The sequence below is a fragment of the Cibotium barometz genome, chromosome 8 (assembly GCF_041138505.1).
Source record: "Cibotium barometz isolate CiBa-2024 chromosome 8, ASM4113850v1, whole genome shotgun sequence".
Classification (NCBI taxonomy): domain Eukaryota; kingdom Viridiplantae; phylum Streptophyta; class Polypodiopsida; order Cyatheales; family Cibotiaceae; genus Cibotium; species Cibotium barometz.
Window position 1 is genome coordinate 53982815 of NC_141053.1, and position 16756 is coordinate 53999570.

The 16756-nt window shown below is 45.0% G+C and overlaps 1 protein-coding gene across 1 annotated transcript; it reads right to left on the bottom strand.

The window, feature by feature from the left end:
* Positions 1 to 896: 896 nt before the first annotated feature.
* On the bottom strand, positions 897 to 3382 carry LOC147636413 (phenylalanine ammonia-lyase 1-like). Its single transcript, XM_086801853.1, has one exon. The coding sequence runs from the start codon at positions 3336 to 3338 to the stop codon at positions 1047 to 1049; it is 2292 nt and encodes a 763-aa protein (XP_086657979.1). The 5' UTR covers positions 3339 to 3382; the 3' UTR covers positions 897 to 1046.
* Between the last annotated feature and the right edge of the window lie 13374 nt (positions 3383 to 16756).

Consider the following 16756-nt stretch of genomic DNA (forward strand, 5'->3'; position numbering starts at 1 on the left):
GTGGGCTAAATATTTCTAAAAGTTATAATTGTTAATCGTTTGTGTAGGAGTTGGCCATGAATCACCCACCAAGTAGGCGAGAGGAGAAGTACGCTCACAAACATGGCCTTGTGGCCTTATTTTGAGATGCTTGAAGAAGAAGGAGAGACCGTCAATTGGGAGGCATTACCATGATGTAAGATGACCTTCAAACTAATGGTATATGATCAAAAGATTCTTGAGTATTAATGTTTAATTTAATTTCTTGTTTATCGATCTGAAAAATAAAAAAACGAGCACGGTTGTTTTTGTGCTCTATTTTAGACAGAATGGTGCTGTCTGTTTGCTGTTGTAGATCCTGTTCATTGCAGGCAACAGCCAGGCAACACTATTCTGTCTGAAAAAAAATTTTTGGTACAGCATCGGTATATTCCCCGATATAGACACCGATATATTCACCGGTATATGTGTTGGTATACATGCCGGTATTGCCGTCGGTATAGATGCCGGTGAACGTCAGTATAGGGACAGGTATATACCCCGGTATAAGGGTTAGTATAGTAGCCGGTATAAACGCCGGTATAGTCGTCGGTATTGGCGCTGGTGAAGCGTCGGTATAGACACCGGTATAGGCGCTGGTATGGTTCCCCGACGCTTATACCATCGTCGTCGTTCCGGCGCATATACCAGCGTTTATACTGATGATGGAGCTTTTTTAGACCCCGTTCAATGACGTCGGTATAAGCGCCGGTATTAGGCTGCCATGTAGTAGTGCATAGGCCTACCCACCCGTAAAAAATCAAGCCTACATGCACTTACACTTGCTTTTTCTCATCAATATGCATGATGAAACTAAAACGAGATTAGCAATGACCATCTTTAGTAACACATAACACATGGATATTTGATCAAATGTATTTCCCGATCAGAAACTCTTGTGTGTTTTATTTCTAGTGTTATTTAACTTGATACTACAACCCTCCACGTACAATTCTTCCGAGGCTTATGAGGCTATTCTTTCCTTGCAAGAATTTAGACAGTGAGGGACCAGTATCCTTTGCAAGAATTTAGACAGTGACGGACCAGTATCCTTTGCCTGCGGTGGCAGAGGGCGACCGGACGTTGTCGAACCAGGCCCAGTACGAAGGATTGAAGACAGCAGGAGAGGCTGGGACAGGGCGGGGGGTGAAAGGCCCGGCAGATCCGCTCCATCCTTCAAGGCATTTCAACAGAGGCAAGAGCAGCTTCCCATCTAGTATGGCATTGAAAACCTTCTCGATGTCCTCACCAGGGCTCCTTGTTGCAGTGCCGCGCAGCAGATTGGTGCCCAGCTCACTCCGAACAAACTTGTAGATGGGGTAGGTCCTGCAGTTCTTAATCATGTTGGGCACTGCATAGTCTCCATTGTCGTATCTTTCCCTTGCCTTGGGCACCTGCTCGTCAAGGAGCTTCTTAAGCTGGGCTTCGAAGACGGGAATAGCCCTGAACAGGGGAGTGATCTCCTTGGCGTTCTCTTCTTCGTGTCGAGCGGGCTCGAGGGCCTTCTCGACGAGCATCTCTCTGAGCTGCAGCATGAGAGCGTACGATGGGTTGGAGGCATTGTCGATGTAGGAAAAGACGGGCTGGTGTTCCACGACCTGCAACAGCTCCTTCTCGGAAAAGGGGGTACAGGAAACGGCCTTCGAAGCGTTCACCACGAGGCTCTTCACCACGGCTTGCATGTTCTCCTCTAGATGCCTCAGATCCACAGCCTGGCAAAGGGCCACCATATAAGTGGACGACATGAGCTTCAGTATCTCCACAGCTTCCGCCGTCTTCCTGGCCGCGATGAGTCCCAGAGAGTTCACGTCCTGGTTGTGCTGCTCAGCACTCTGCACGTGCGTGGTCACGGGATTGGCCAGGTATTGGAGCTCCGAGCAGTAGGCGGCCATAGCAATCTCTGCCCCCTTGAACCCATAATCCAAGCTGGGATCCGGCCCGCCGCTGAGATTGGAGGGCAACCCAGAATTATAGTAGTCGCAAACAAGCTCGGAGAATTGCGCGAACATGAGCTTGCCGATGGCGGCCAGGGCGATCCTCATGTTGTCCATGGACACGCCGATGGGGGTGCCCTGGAAGTTGCCCCCGTGCAGAGCCATGTCGCGGGAGACGTCAATGAGCGGGTTGTCGTTAACAGAGTTGATCTCCCTCTCTATGGAGTGGGTGGCCGTGCGGATGACCTCCACCTGAGGACCCAGCCACTGGGGAGACGTCCGGAGGGCGTAGCGCTCCGTCTTGGGCTTGGAGAGGGGGTCTGTCTCGCGCAGCTTGGCTGCGGCCTGCATGTAGGAGCTACCTTCCAGCAGGAACTCCATCACGGCGGCAGCCTCGATCTGGCCTGGATGGTGCTTGAGCTGATGGGTGAGGGGGTCCGTGAACTCGGGCTTGCCCTGCATTACCTCGCAGAAGAGGGCGGACAGCACCTCCGCCAGCAGCACCAGCACGTTGGCGTCGAAGCACACATTGGCGGCCACGGCGGCTCCCACGGAAGTACCATTGACAAGTGCGAGACCCTCCTTGGGCTGGAGCTCGAAGGGAGCCTCCACGCCGGCCAGTTTAAGAGCCTCAGCGGCAGAAACCTCTTTCCCCTCGGGCGTGATGGCCTTGGAGTTGGATCTGGCGGTAAGCAGCCCGGCGATATAGGAGAGGGGGACCAGGTCACCTGAGGCGGTGATGGTACCTCGAAGGGGCAGCTTGGGAATGACGTTGGCGCACATGATCTTGCGCATGGCGTCCAGAATGGCCCAGCGGATGCCGGAGTAGCCCTGCATCAGGGTGTTGGTTCGGACCAACATGGCAGCCTTGGCGTACTTGACGGGCAGGCTGCAGCCATCAACGTCTCTCCCGATCACGCCCGCGTTGAGAAAGCGGATCAGCTCCTTCTGAAGGTCCACGACCTGATTGGTGCGGCGGTGGGAGGTGGCGCCGAAGCCCGTGGTGACGCCGTAGGTGTCGGTGCCCTTGAGGACGTTGCTGAGCACCCAGTTGGAGCTCTCGTCCACTCGCGGCTTGGCCTCCGCCTCGTCCAGTTCCACCTTCACGCCGGCCCTCTGCGTCACCGCCGTCACCTGGCCCACTGTCAGGCTGCTGCCGCGCAGCACCACCTTTTCACTCTCCCAGAACTGCCGAATCATGCGCCGCACCTCCTCGAAGTGGCTGGGCTGCAGCGCCTCAGCCGCCTTTCCCCAGTGAGGGGGCTTGGCCACCGGGCCGTCCACGAACAGCAGGTTCTTCCCCTGCACGGGAAGCGGAAGCGTGGGCGGGTGGTGGAGGTGCGCCAGCTTCGTGTGGGCGGTCGCGGAAGCGTCGGGAGTGGCCATATTTCAGCTGTGAAAAAAGGTGGCTAGTGGGATATGATACGAAAACAGATGGTGCGTGCTTGAGTTACACGGGTGAGTTAGATATAATCGCTGAAGAACCTGTGGGTTTGGCTCGGCCCACTAGCTCCGACTGAGTCCCCCCAGGGGCCCCCACACCAAACTGACTCTTCAAACCTCGTGCACGCACTTGGAAAAAAAATCGCATATTCAAATTTAAATTTTCGTTGCTGAAATTTTCGTCTGTTGAAATTTTCGCCGGTTGAACCTTATATCTAAATCATTTTCTGTTCTCTTTTTAAAAGGCGCTTTTATATTAATTTAGGAAAAGAAAAATAAATCCACAAAACAGAGAGGATTTGGGCTTTTTACACCACACAATGGTAGTTCTGCATAACCTAAAAAAGTACACGTTACTTTTTTTAAAAGGTCATGCAAAAGATAGAGATCACGAAGTCTTTTTCAGGTCAGTTGAAGGGATCGAAGGGATATTCCCTACTTTTGGTGGAGATAAAATCATAGTATCGCCTAATCATGTTGTATATAAAAAGGAGAAGATGGGTTGAGTTTTTTCAAGCTATGTGGCGAGTTTTGTAGGCACGCCTTAGGCTTTCCCTATAGTCTCCCTATAGCCTATAAAAAGGTATTCTTTTTTTAGACTAGGTAAGGTACTAAGGTTAGGTCCACTGATATGAAACGTAAGGCTTTGAAATTTGAATTGTTTGGGTTGCTATTTTAAAAAAAAAGAACATTTGAATTTTTACATTGTGTTTGTTGCAAAAAGGAACGTTTTAATTCCTTCTGCATTAGAGCAAAGTCGCCTCCTAGCTCATTCATGATTGCACTCTCACTTGAGTGAGGGAAGGTTTTGAATTTTGAAAATGGAGGGGGAAAGGAGCGAAGGTGATAACGTTTAGGGTTGATCTTTTTGATATTTTTTCCCTTAATCCCTACCGGCGCACCACACAACAGAGTGAGACACTGATCGCTTTTTTTAAAATTTACAAGTTGAGTGAGACACTATGGGTTTTTTTGGGTCAAGATCATTGTGCCCAATAGATGACGTGTTTCACCCCAACCCCAAAACTAAAAATAATCATCGTGTGTGTGTAGAACCTTAGAGAATTGGGATTGTTGCATGGCCACCTACAACAAGAGAATTGATGTTATCAGTGAGGTGGAACTACTGCATGGATAGCTAGAGTCGAGGGTAGTTGACAAAATCGAGGAGAAGATGCATGGATTTGGGTTGTGATGGTTTTGTAAGAGAGAAGTGCATCGTTGCGAGCAACATAGGGAATAAAATTGAGAAGAAGAGCGATAGGAGCATTGGGTGATAGCATAATTGAGAAGTGCGTGAGAGATCCAAGGAGATTTTGTGTTGGAGCTTTGTGGAAGTTATTGGTGTATGTGAAAAGATGCAGGGGAGAAGAGAGCTTGAGCTCTTGCAAGCACACACACACTCACAAAACCCTAAAAGAGAACACACAAGGTGAGAGGCTAAAAATCTTCTTCTTCTTCACACAACACTCAACACACCATATACAAAGATAAGAGTACACACAATGAAAAGGTACTCAACCAAATACATACTAGGGTTCTCTATAGTGTGAACCCAACTAAATGAGCTGGCGCTATAACTATGCCAGTCTCTAGAATGGCTGTCACACGGCCTGTCATCCCACTGGCCGCATATCACCCATGATCTCACCAACCATACCAGTGGTGTAAGTGTGTGGGGCCTATCCCCAAGGCGGGTCATCAGTGTCCACCACCTCACTAGATGAGCTCGATATCTCAACACTCCCCCTCAAGCTCAACTCTATCTCATGTACACCAAGAGAAGCCCGGAATCTGCGGAGCTTCTCTGTACCCAATGCTTTGGTGAAGATGTCAGCGACCTGATCCTGTGTGCTGACATAAACAAGGTCAACGTCTCCTGCCAAAACCTTCTCTCTGACAAAATGGTGGTGGACCTCTATATGCTTCGTGCGAGCATGAAAAACTAGGTTCTTGGCCAATTGTATACTGCTAATGTTGTCACAGAAAACGACAACTTGTCTATCCACTGATAGACCCAAATCTGCAAGTAGCTTTCTCAACCAAGCTACCTCACATGCTGCCATAGCAGCACCTTTGTACTCGGCCTCTGTAGTACTAGATAGAGCAACCGTAGGCTGCTTCTTGCTGCTCCAAGTCACAGCAGCACTCTCCAAAGAAAACATGAAGCCACTAGTAGATCTTCTATCTGAGATACTACCAGCCCAATCAGCATCTGTGTACCCATGTACACATATCTCTGTCCCAGTTTCATAAAATAGTCCACAATGCAAAGTAGACCTCACATACCTCAGTATGCGTCTCAATGCATCCAAATGCGGCTTCCGAGCAACCTACATAAACTAACTCACCAACCCAACAGCATAGCTCAAATATGGCCTGGTGATCGTCATGTAGATCAAGCTTCCTACTATGCACCTATACATAGTAGGATCCTCCAAAATCTCTCCTAAATCTGCACTCAACTTACCATTCTGATCCAATGGCACTGAGATAAGCTTACAGCCTGTCATACGATACTTGGACAACATGTCCAAGCCACATTGTCTCTGCAGTAATCCAATACCATGTGGTGACCTAATCACCTCAATTCCCAAGAAATATCTAAGCTCTCCCAAATCCTTCATCTCAAACTTCTGTCTAAGCAAGATCTTTACATCAAAGATCTCTGCATCATGGTCCCCTGTAAATCTACATAGATGACAACAACAAGCACAACCCCTCTATCTCCCTGTGTCTCACATACAGCGAGAAATCTGGATTGGCTACATGAAAGCCAATAGTGACAAGATATTCAGAAATCTTGTCAGACCATGCTCTTGGTGCTTGTTTTAAGGCATACAAGGCTGTCTTCAACCTGCAAACATGCTCGGGGTGACTCACATCCTCATAACCAGGTGGCTGCAACATATACACCTCTTCCTACAAATCCCCATGCAAGAATGCATTCTTTACGTCCATCTGATGTAAAGACCATTGCTTTGACGCAGCCACTTCTATCACAACTCTTACTGTTGCCATCTTGGCATCTGGGCTGAAAGTTTCCTCATAATCAATGCCATATATCTACTCATGTCCTTTGGCTACCAAACTAGCCTTGTACCTGCTTATCTTTCCATCACTGTTATGTTACTTTGTACACCCACTTGCATCCAATGGCTTTCTTGCATTCAGGCAATTGCACTAAATCCCAAGTCTCATTTCCATATAGTGCATCCATCTCCTCATCCATAGCTTTCTCCCAACACACATTTCCAACAGCCTCATCAATGCATGTGGGCTCTACAACCTGTACAACTTTGCCATGTATGCATAGTGATGCGCCACATAACCATCATAGGTAAACCTCTGCACAAGATTCTTCACTCTCCCATATCTTCGCAACTTTACATTCATGGCTTCCATAGCCTTCTTTACACCAGGTGTTCTCATATCTCGTATCCCAAGATCCTCATCAAGGCTCATCTTTGAGCCACTAGACTCTCCATCAACATGAGAATGCCATGCAGAAATGTCAGGCATACTAAGGGGCTCAATCACTTTTTCTTTGCCTTTATGTGATGTACTAATCATATTTGCAGGACTGGTATTATGACGCAGGTTGCCACTCCATGGTCTATCAACTGAACCACTAGATGAGGACTCTTCTGGTCCTCAAAGACTATGATTGCTCACTTGCATTCTGTGCAACCACATTTCCACACACATCCACCCCAACAGCTTCTTTTTCAGTAGCATACCAGCTGCTCATCTCATCAAAAACAACATCCCTGCTTACCCTCAACTCACGTGTAGCAGGGTTATAACACCTGTATCCCTTTTGCTCAGGGGAGTATCCAATAAACACACATTTTTTAGCTTTTGGATCCAGCTTAGTTCTCAGCTCATTTGGCACATGCACATATGCAATGCATCCAAAGACTTTCAAATGAGACAAATCAGGTTTTCTGCCAGTAAACCTCTCCTCTGGAGTTACATCATGTATGGCTGCAGTTGGAGTCCTGTTCATGATGTGCACAAACTTCTGTAGAAATAGCCTTAGCCCAATAGCTATGTGGCATATTCTTCTCTCCCATCAATGCTTGCGCAATAGCTATGTGGCATATTCTTCTCTCCCATCAATGCTTGCGCAATCTCAGCAATGTGCCTGTTTTTCCACTCAACAACTCCATTTTGCTGCGGAGTGTATCTGCATGTAAACTGTCTCTGAATACCATTCTTCTTCAAAAATTCAGAGAACTCATTGGATAAGTACTCTCCCCTTCCATCTGACCTTAGGCACTTTACATATTTCCCTGTTTGCTTTTTGTTGAAAGAACAGTAGAGGGGGAGGAGACACACACACAGGAGCAAACCCTAATGTATATTGCAAACCCTAACCATAGAGGGAAGCCATGTCCACTCTCACACAAAGCATAATGCACTAATCCATAATCCACACAACACACAATGAGTTGTGTCCACACTCTACTAACCCTAGCTAATGTCCACACACTATGACCAGCTGGACACGCGGTCATTTATGTCTCACACATGTTCCTACCTAATCTGCCAGCACATAGCATAGCTGGCTCACACTGACATCGAGCTTGAATCTCAATAGCCCCTCTCAAGCTCATGATGTACTGCCGATGAAGATGTAGATGAGCTTGGGTCAAGACTCTCAACACTCCCCCTCAAGCTCATCCCATGTACTCCCAACATAGTCCGGAAGTACTCAAACTTCTCCCTGCTAAGTGGCTTCGTAAAGATATCAGCCACCTGCTCATCAGTCTTCACATAGTGAAGATCAACTGTACCATCCAGCACCTTCTCTCTGACAAAGTGATAATGGACCTCTATGTGTTTGGTCCTCGCATGAAACACTGGATTCTTTGCCAACTGTATACTGCTCATGTTGTCACAATGAATGACAACTTTCCCATCAAGAGGCTCACATAAATCTGCCAAGAGACTCTTTAACCATATAGCCTCGCAAGTAGCAATGGCTGCTCCTCTGTACTCAGCCTCTGTACTGGATAAAGCAACTGTAGGTTGCTTTTTTCTACTCCAACTCACCACGGCACTTCCAAGTGTAAAAGCATATCCACTAGTAGACCTCCTGTCATATGCGCTACCTGCCCAATCAGCATCTGTGTAGCCATGTATGTCCAAGCTTTTACCACTCTCATAAAATAAACCATAATGTGCTGTGGTCTTCACATATCTCATGATGCGTCTCACTGCATCCAAATGTGGTTTCCTGGGGCTCTGCATAAACTGGCTCACTAGCCCCACTGCATAACTCAAGTCCGGGCGTGTGATAGTCATGTATATGAGACTACCAACCATCTTCCTGTACATAGAAGGATCATCCAATTCCTCGCCATAATCAGCCCGCAACTTCACATTTTGCTCCAATGGTGTACTCATAGGCTTACACCCTGTCATGCCATACTTTGCCAACATATCCAATGCATATTGGCGCTATACTAACCAAGTACCTGCATGATCTTTCACCACTTCAATGCCAAGGAAGTATCTCAACTCACCAAGATCTTTCATGTCAAATTGCCCACTCAAAGCTTTCTTGACATGCATCACATCTGCACTATGATCACCTGTAATAATCAAGTCATCCACATAGATGACTAGTAAAACAATCCCATGCTGTGTCTTCTTCACATAGAGTGAAGAATCTGCTGAAGAAATCTGAAAACCAAGTGAGATAAGATATCTGCTCATCTTATCACTCCAAGCACGTGGTGCTTGCTTCAGACCATATAATGCCTTTTTCAACCTGCATACGTGAGTAGGATATCTAGGGTGTACATACCCTTCTGGCTGTGCCATGTATACTTCCTCTTATAGATCAACATTCAGAAATGCATTCTTAACATCCATCTGATGCATTTCCCAGCCATTAGCTCTGCAGCCATAGCAATGACTGCTCTCACTGTGCCCATCTTAGCCACTGGACTAAACGTCTCATCATAATCCAATCCTTGGGTCTGTGCATAACCCTTTGAAAGCTTTTGCGGTGTATTCACCACCTCCATCTGTCCTCAGACATTTAATCCAACAGCCATACTGCTTTTCTGCAAAAGCTTTGAAATCCATGAATTTTTCCAACACTTCACTCTTCTCTTTCAGAAAGTATATCCATGTCATCCTGCTAAAGTCATCAATGAATGTAACATAGTATAAACTGCCTTTGATAGATGGGTTTTGTGCAGGACCCCATACATCACTATGTACGATCTCAAGTGGCCTATTACTCATATTTCCTTCTCTAGGAAACCTCAACCTTGCCTGCTTCCCAAACTGACAGGCTTCACAAACATGCATATGTCCATCATATTTGAACCTAGGCAATCCATTGACAATGCCTCTTGTTTGCATGTTCTTTAATCTCTGTATATTGACATGGCCAATCCTCTTGTGCCACATATCAATATCCTGTACCACATTCCTGCTCTTTGAGAACATGGCTGATTTTAGCTCAGGAATTCCAGCATCCAGCTTAAACAGTCTTCCTTCTTTCTTGCCTTTAGCAATCACTCTACATCCATGTTTGAAGTCTTCAACGAAGCATCCATGCTCGTTGAAACGAACCTGTAATCCCTGTTCCACCATTTGACCAACTGAGGCCAAGCTTTTAGTGATCGAAGGCACATACAGCACATCTGACATAGACTTTGTCTGACCATTATGCATGACCAATGGTACACTTCCAACATGTGTAATGACATGCTGGGTATCATCACCTGTTTCCACATAGCCTTTGACATCCATTGGCTTCATGTGCTCAAACCATTCACCATGACATGTCATATGGTTTGATGCTCCTGAGTCCATATACCATGTATCATCATTCTCAGCATTTGTCGTCATAGAACCCACAACATGCTTCATGGCAAACAAATGATTTGCAGTTCCATCATTGCTACTTGATGCATAGTTGCCACCATGTTGTGCATAGTTTCCACCATAATGACCACCACGTTGTGCTCTTCCCCCTCTCAAATCATTCTGTTTACGAAAGCAATCTCTCGCCATATGACCATATTTGCCACAATAATGGCATTCCACATCTTGCATAGAATTTTGTTGGCCTTGCCAACGTCCTCTACCACGGGGGTTACCTCTGCCTCTTTGAGGTGCATATCCATGACCACCTCGAGCACCATATGAAGGCTGAAAATTCTAGAAAGCCTGATTTCTGCCATCATCATGGCTAGTAGATGCATCCAAAAATGAATCACTGAGCTTGATTTCCTCAACCAGTAAGAGTGAAACCAACTCATCGAAGTCGGGTAAACCTGTACTCCTCACTGAGATAGATGTATCAAAAGATTTGTATTCCTTGCCAAGACCACGCAAGGTAATATCCACCAAATCATCATCAGGCATGGGGGCATTTATTGTGGCCAATGCATCTGCAAACTTCTAGATTTCTTGCACATAATCATGTATGCTCCTTTTATTCCTTTTTACATTATGTATCTGCTGTCGCAATTGAGACTTGCGAGCACTCGTATCTGTATCAAACATCTTGAACAAAGTATCCCATGCATCTTTGGGATTCTCAGCATCCTGAATGTGTATGAGCATAGCATCAGAAATGCATATAGACCGATAATGCAGCACTTTGAATGCTCTCTCTGACCATTGCTTATGAGCAATAAGCTGCTGCTGTGTAGGTTGCCGAGGTAACTCAGGCTCTGGCTCAGCACCTGTAATGAGATTCCAAAATCCCTTTCCTTTCAAGAAACTCTTTATCCTGTACTTCCATGCCTGGAAGTTCTTCCTATCCAGCTTTTCACCAACAATCTGAACTGGATTGTCCGACATGTTGCTCAATGCATACACCTTTCGCACACTTCAAATCTTTAAATGCGCCTTCCTCAGCTCAACCACACTCCAATTAATGTTCCAGATACTCCAAGGTAGCCAACAAACTCCAATTTTGATGTAGAAAATCAACCTGTAATCATCCAAGATGAACTGACTCACTCAGTGCGGGATACCCTGAATTGACACGCCTTCCAAGGCTCCAAATCGCAATGTAATGGTGCAATCAAGTCTAGGCAACTTGCATTGACACCTAATGAACCTCAATGTTGAGTATCAACTCCATCTGACATGTGTAATTATCAATTTTTGAAAACCCCTTTTTCTGTTTTTGGAAAAACCAGAAAAACCAGTAGAAAATTTGCTCTAATTTCTTCAATATTTCACAAAATTGAGCAACCAGGCATTCATTGGCTTAGAAATAGTGTCCATCAACTCCATGTAAGAGGAATTTGTCCAATTGTAAAACACCAAAGATTAATTGCTCGATTAAAATGCTCTATTTCTCTGCAACTAGTGGACAGCCTGTTTTAATCAGCTCATTCCCAGCTCAATTAAGCATCATTGACCAAACAAATCACATAGCCCTCTTCTCCAAGATGTAAATCATCCAATTGCTAAAGAAGTTGTGGAAGATATCAAGCAACCAATGAGAAATCAAACTCCTCGTAGGCAAAAAGACCAAAAACTGCTCTGTTTTCACCTGTCTGGCTGCGCCGCCTGCAAATGAGAGCTTTGAGAGTGATTAACTTGCTATTTGATGATGGTATTGAGTGCCCAACACACCTAGGCACATGTGCAATCCACTAATGCTTTGATTTTTGCCAAATACATACTCCAAATGCTTCAATTTTGGGCTTCTTTTTCACTGTTTTGTGAGAGCTCAAAAACCAGAGTTTTCCACTCAATTAAATGCATTCAAATTGCTCCAAAGTTTGTTCAATGCTTGCACATGGGTTGCCAATACATCCCTCTTTGTCAAATACATATGTCCTTTGCCAGAATCACACATATTTCCACCATACATCAATGTTCCCAAGCTTTAATGGAAAGCTTCAAAAACCAGAATTTTGCTTTGCTTTGATTTGCTCTAAAATGCTTTGCTTTTGCCTGTTTCACCTGCAATCCGCTCAAGGATGTTTAGAGGACCTTACCCGGTAGGCCAAGCTTTCAGATCTGATAGTATTTGGTGTGCTCCAAGCTTCACAGCTCCAATGGACAGCTTCACAGCTTCTTTTCACAGCTTCTTCTTCTCCCTCTTCACTCACTCACACATAAACCCTAATAAACAGCACAAGGCTCTGATACCATGTTGAAAGAACGGTAGAGGGGGAGGAGACACACACACAGAAGCAAACCCTAATGTATATTGCAAACCCTAACCATAGAGGGAAGCCATGTCCACTCTCACACAAAGCATAATGCACTAATCCATAATCCACACAACACACAATGAGTTGTGTCCACACTCTACTAACCCTAGCTAATGTCCACACACTATGACCAGCTGGACACGCGGTCATTTATGTCTCACACATGTTCCTACCTAATCTGCCAGCACATAGCATAGCTGGCTCACACTGACATCCAGCTTGAATCTCAACACTTTTCAACCATAACTCTGAAATTCTAAAATGAGTGAACACCTCACCCTTCTCCTTCATGAAGTATACCCACACTTTCCTTGTGTGGTCACATCAATAAATGTCACATAATACCTGCAGCCTCCCATAGACATGGTCTTTGTAGTAGGACCCCATACATCTGAATGCACAACATCTAGTGCATTTCTGATCACATTTCTATCACGTGGAAATACATGCTTTGTTTGCTTTCCAAATTGGCATGCTTTACATATTTTCTGCATACCTTCAATTTTAAACTTTCGCAGCCTTGTCACAATTCCTTTAGTCTGCATAGACCTCATTCTCTACACATTCACATGTCCAATTCTTTTATGCCAAATGTCTGTGTCTGCAACAATTCCTGAACCATTTGCAAACATCGCAGCACTCACTTCAGGCATATTTACATTCTCAATGTAAACATTCTGCACACTTTGTTGCCTTTTGCAACGAACCTGCACTTGTCTTTAAATTCTTCAATATGACAACCATCATGGTTAAACCGAACCTACAAACCCTGCTCAATCATCTGGCCAACTGAAACCAAATTCTTTGTTATGTTCAGAACGTGAAGTACATCTGCAAGGTACTTCACTTTGCCATCCTGCATAGACAATGGCACATCTCCAACATGGGCAATTGGATGAGCAGTGTCATCCCCTGTTTCCACAAAACCTGGTCTTTCAAGATTTTTCATCTCCTTGAACCACTCCCCATGACTTGTCATGTGGTTCAAAGCACCTGAATCAACGTACCATACATCATCTTCATGTGCTGCTTCAAAATTTTCAGACATAGCATTAACAACATGCTGCATAACAAACAACCTTTCATTATCCTCATTGTTTTTGTTCAAGGATGCATAGTTGTTTTGCTGCAATTTCTCATTTTGCATGTTAGCCTGCTTCTTATAACAATCTGCCTGCACATGTCTAGGCTTACCACAATAAAAGCATCCACATGTATCATTATACTGCCTTTGCCAATTTCCACAACCTCTTTGACTCCCCCTGCCTCCTCTGAATTGGCCTCTTCCACCTACGTGTTGTTGTTGTTATGAATTCTTGGACTATTGTTGTTGCTACTATTGGCCATAATTCTGATTACCTGTTCGGCCACCTCCTTGGCCGCATCCACGGCCTCCTCTACCTCGTCCTCTTCCTGAACTTGTGTAGAAAGCCTGTTGCTCTTTGAGCTGTTTTTGTTTTGTGAAGACTGTTGGTCTTCACCCTTCACCCGAGCTCTTCTCTTCTATAATCAACATAGACACCAAATCTGAGAAATTGGGAATGTTTTCCCAAGTCTGAATAGACGTCTTGAACGCCTTGTATTGTGGCCTGAGACCACGTAGACAGACTTCCACCTTATCATTACATCATCTACTGAAACGCCAATAGATGCAAGGGATTCCACAATACCCTTGATCTTCAATGCATAGTCACATACATACTCTTTTTCTCCATAGTATGAAGTTCATTCTTCAACTGTATCTTTCATGCCTTGGTATTCATTTCATAGAGAACCAAGGTGTCCCACGCCTCCTTGGGGGACTTGGCATCCTGTATGTGCCCAATCATGGTGTCCTGTATACTGATAGAGAGCCAATACATAAATTTTCTGGCTCCTTGGTCCCAATCCTTGAAGTCTTTCACATCTGCAGTAGTCGGATTGATCTCCGGTATCTTCGGTGCCTCTTCATGCTCACCTTCTATGTAGTCCCAGTAACCCTTTCCCATCAGGAAATTTGTCAACCTGAACCTCCAAGCATGGAAGTTTTTCTTATCAAGCTTCTCAGCAACAATCTAGTTTATGCCATCATTTGACATCTTGCCAGACACACAAGTTTACCAGAAATAGCACTCTGGTTTGGTTTGTCTTGCACAAACTACTGTATTTTCTGCAGCGGTACTGTACTAGACTCAAATGTCACAACCAGTGACCTCAATGTGCATACATACACCCAATGGCAACTATTGACCTCCTTGCAGCACACACAATGTTTGCATAGCCAATCTGTCTTCCTGCAGTTCTTAAAACAGAGTTCTGCATAGAATTGATGACTTACTCGCAGTGCTCGAAATCGCCTGTTTCTGAAAAATGGAGGTCCTAACGTGCCCGAAACGCATTTTCAGCACGAAAAATATTGTCCGATAGGACGGTCCGGTAGTTTCCCTATAGGTTTACTCCCGCGAAGAAAGCTCCTCAATCAGAGATCATTTGCCGGTGCCTCCCGTAGAGCTCCCGACAAGGGTGTAGTCATCACCAACACAAATAGGGAAGAGTAGTTGAAGCTCTTACCCTCGTACCACTTCCTGTGCTTCTCTTTCTTAGCTCAGCCCCCTTAGCATGAACTAGGCTTTGATACCATGAAAAGATGCAGGGGGGAAGGAAGCTTGAGCTCTTGCAAGCACACACACACTCACAAAACCCTAAAAGAGAACACACAAGGTGAGAGGCTGAAAATCTTCTTCTTCTTCACACAACACTCAACACACCATATACAAACATAAGAGTACACACAATGAAAAGGTACTCAACCAAATACATACTAGGGTTCTCTATAGTGTGAACCCAACTAAATGAGCTGGCGCTATAACTATGCCAGTCTCTAGAATGGCTGCCACACGACCTGTCATCCCACTGGCCGCACATCACCCATGATCTCACAAACCATGCCAGTGGTGTAAGTGTGGGGCTTATCCCCCAGGCGAGTCATCAGTGTCCACCGCCTCACTAGATGAGCTCGATATCTCAACAGTATGGTGTTTTTGAGAAGACGATACGAGATTTGACATTAGGAAAATTATGGACTCAAAAGAGGACTGTTTCAACAATAATATAATAATAGACACATAGATTGAGTGACATGTAATCTACGAACGAGATTCACCGATGGTGGGACCTCTGTACAAACCCACCCAAAACGTGGAGAAACTCTTATCTTCATGAAATATTAAAAAAAACCATCACCTTGTCTTAAAATATTTAAAACCGTTTTTTTGTCAGAAACTAACACAATAAAAGAATGTTTTCCACATTCCTGTGTTAGACGTGGAGCACTAAAAAATTCTTTCCACCACCCCTAGAACTAATGAAGCTTGAATGCTTGGAATAGATAGATACACATTCTCCCGGTTATTCCCTCAACTTGGTTCCACTTTTGAATCTCGAAACATCTTTGGCGCCCAAAAGAACACACCGTCCCTCATTTCATCCTCCCTCCTTGATCCACAAAAGCGGTTAGCCCAATCATCCACTTTCTGCTACTTCTTCTTTCTCATACGTCTGTTAATCTATCATGGCCCCCGAAAGTGGACTGAAACGAGCAAGGAGCAGTATCTCATCTGTTGTGTTGTATAACATAAAAGACGAGAATGAAGAATGGATTCCCCAAGTATACAGGAAGTACTCTTGGGTCACTATGCAGCCAGGAAAACAAGGCCACTACCGAGTGAAGGGAAAGGCATCTGAAGACTTGGCCAAACATTGGAAAGGAAGGATCCTTGACTTTAAGATGGCACCAGGAGGGAAAACTGTCAAAGAAGTGTTGATCCAGCATGTATTCATGCAAAAAGAGATCGTGGGACCATTGGAAGGACTTCCAGAAGGACTTCCAAGACACAGACCACATTGTAAGTGCTTGTGTTTTGTATTTCAATGTTGCAAATAAGGTGATTGATATACATTTTTCTGCCTTGTACAGATTTGTACCCATCCAATCTTCAGGAGTAGGAGCCTACACAATGCTTGACGGGATTCTTGAATGTCGTACATGGTGAGGTGGGGGAACTTCAATATGAAGGTCGTGCACCAAGTGATCTCGCAAGAAGTAGAACATATTTCTATGACTCATTTTATACCTTGCCCACTCAATCGAGTCGACATGGAAAGTTGGAACGTATT

What these genes read in the sequence shown, in the direction of transcription:
- LOC147636413 (XM_086801853.1), bottom strand. Translation starts at nt 3,338, where the DNA reads ATGGCCACTCCCGACGCTTCCGCGACCGCCCACACGAAGCTGGCGCAC.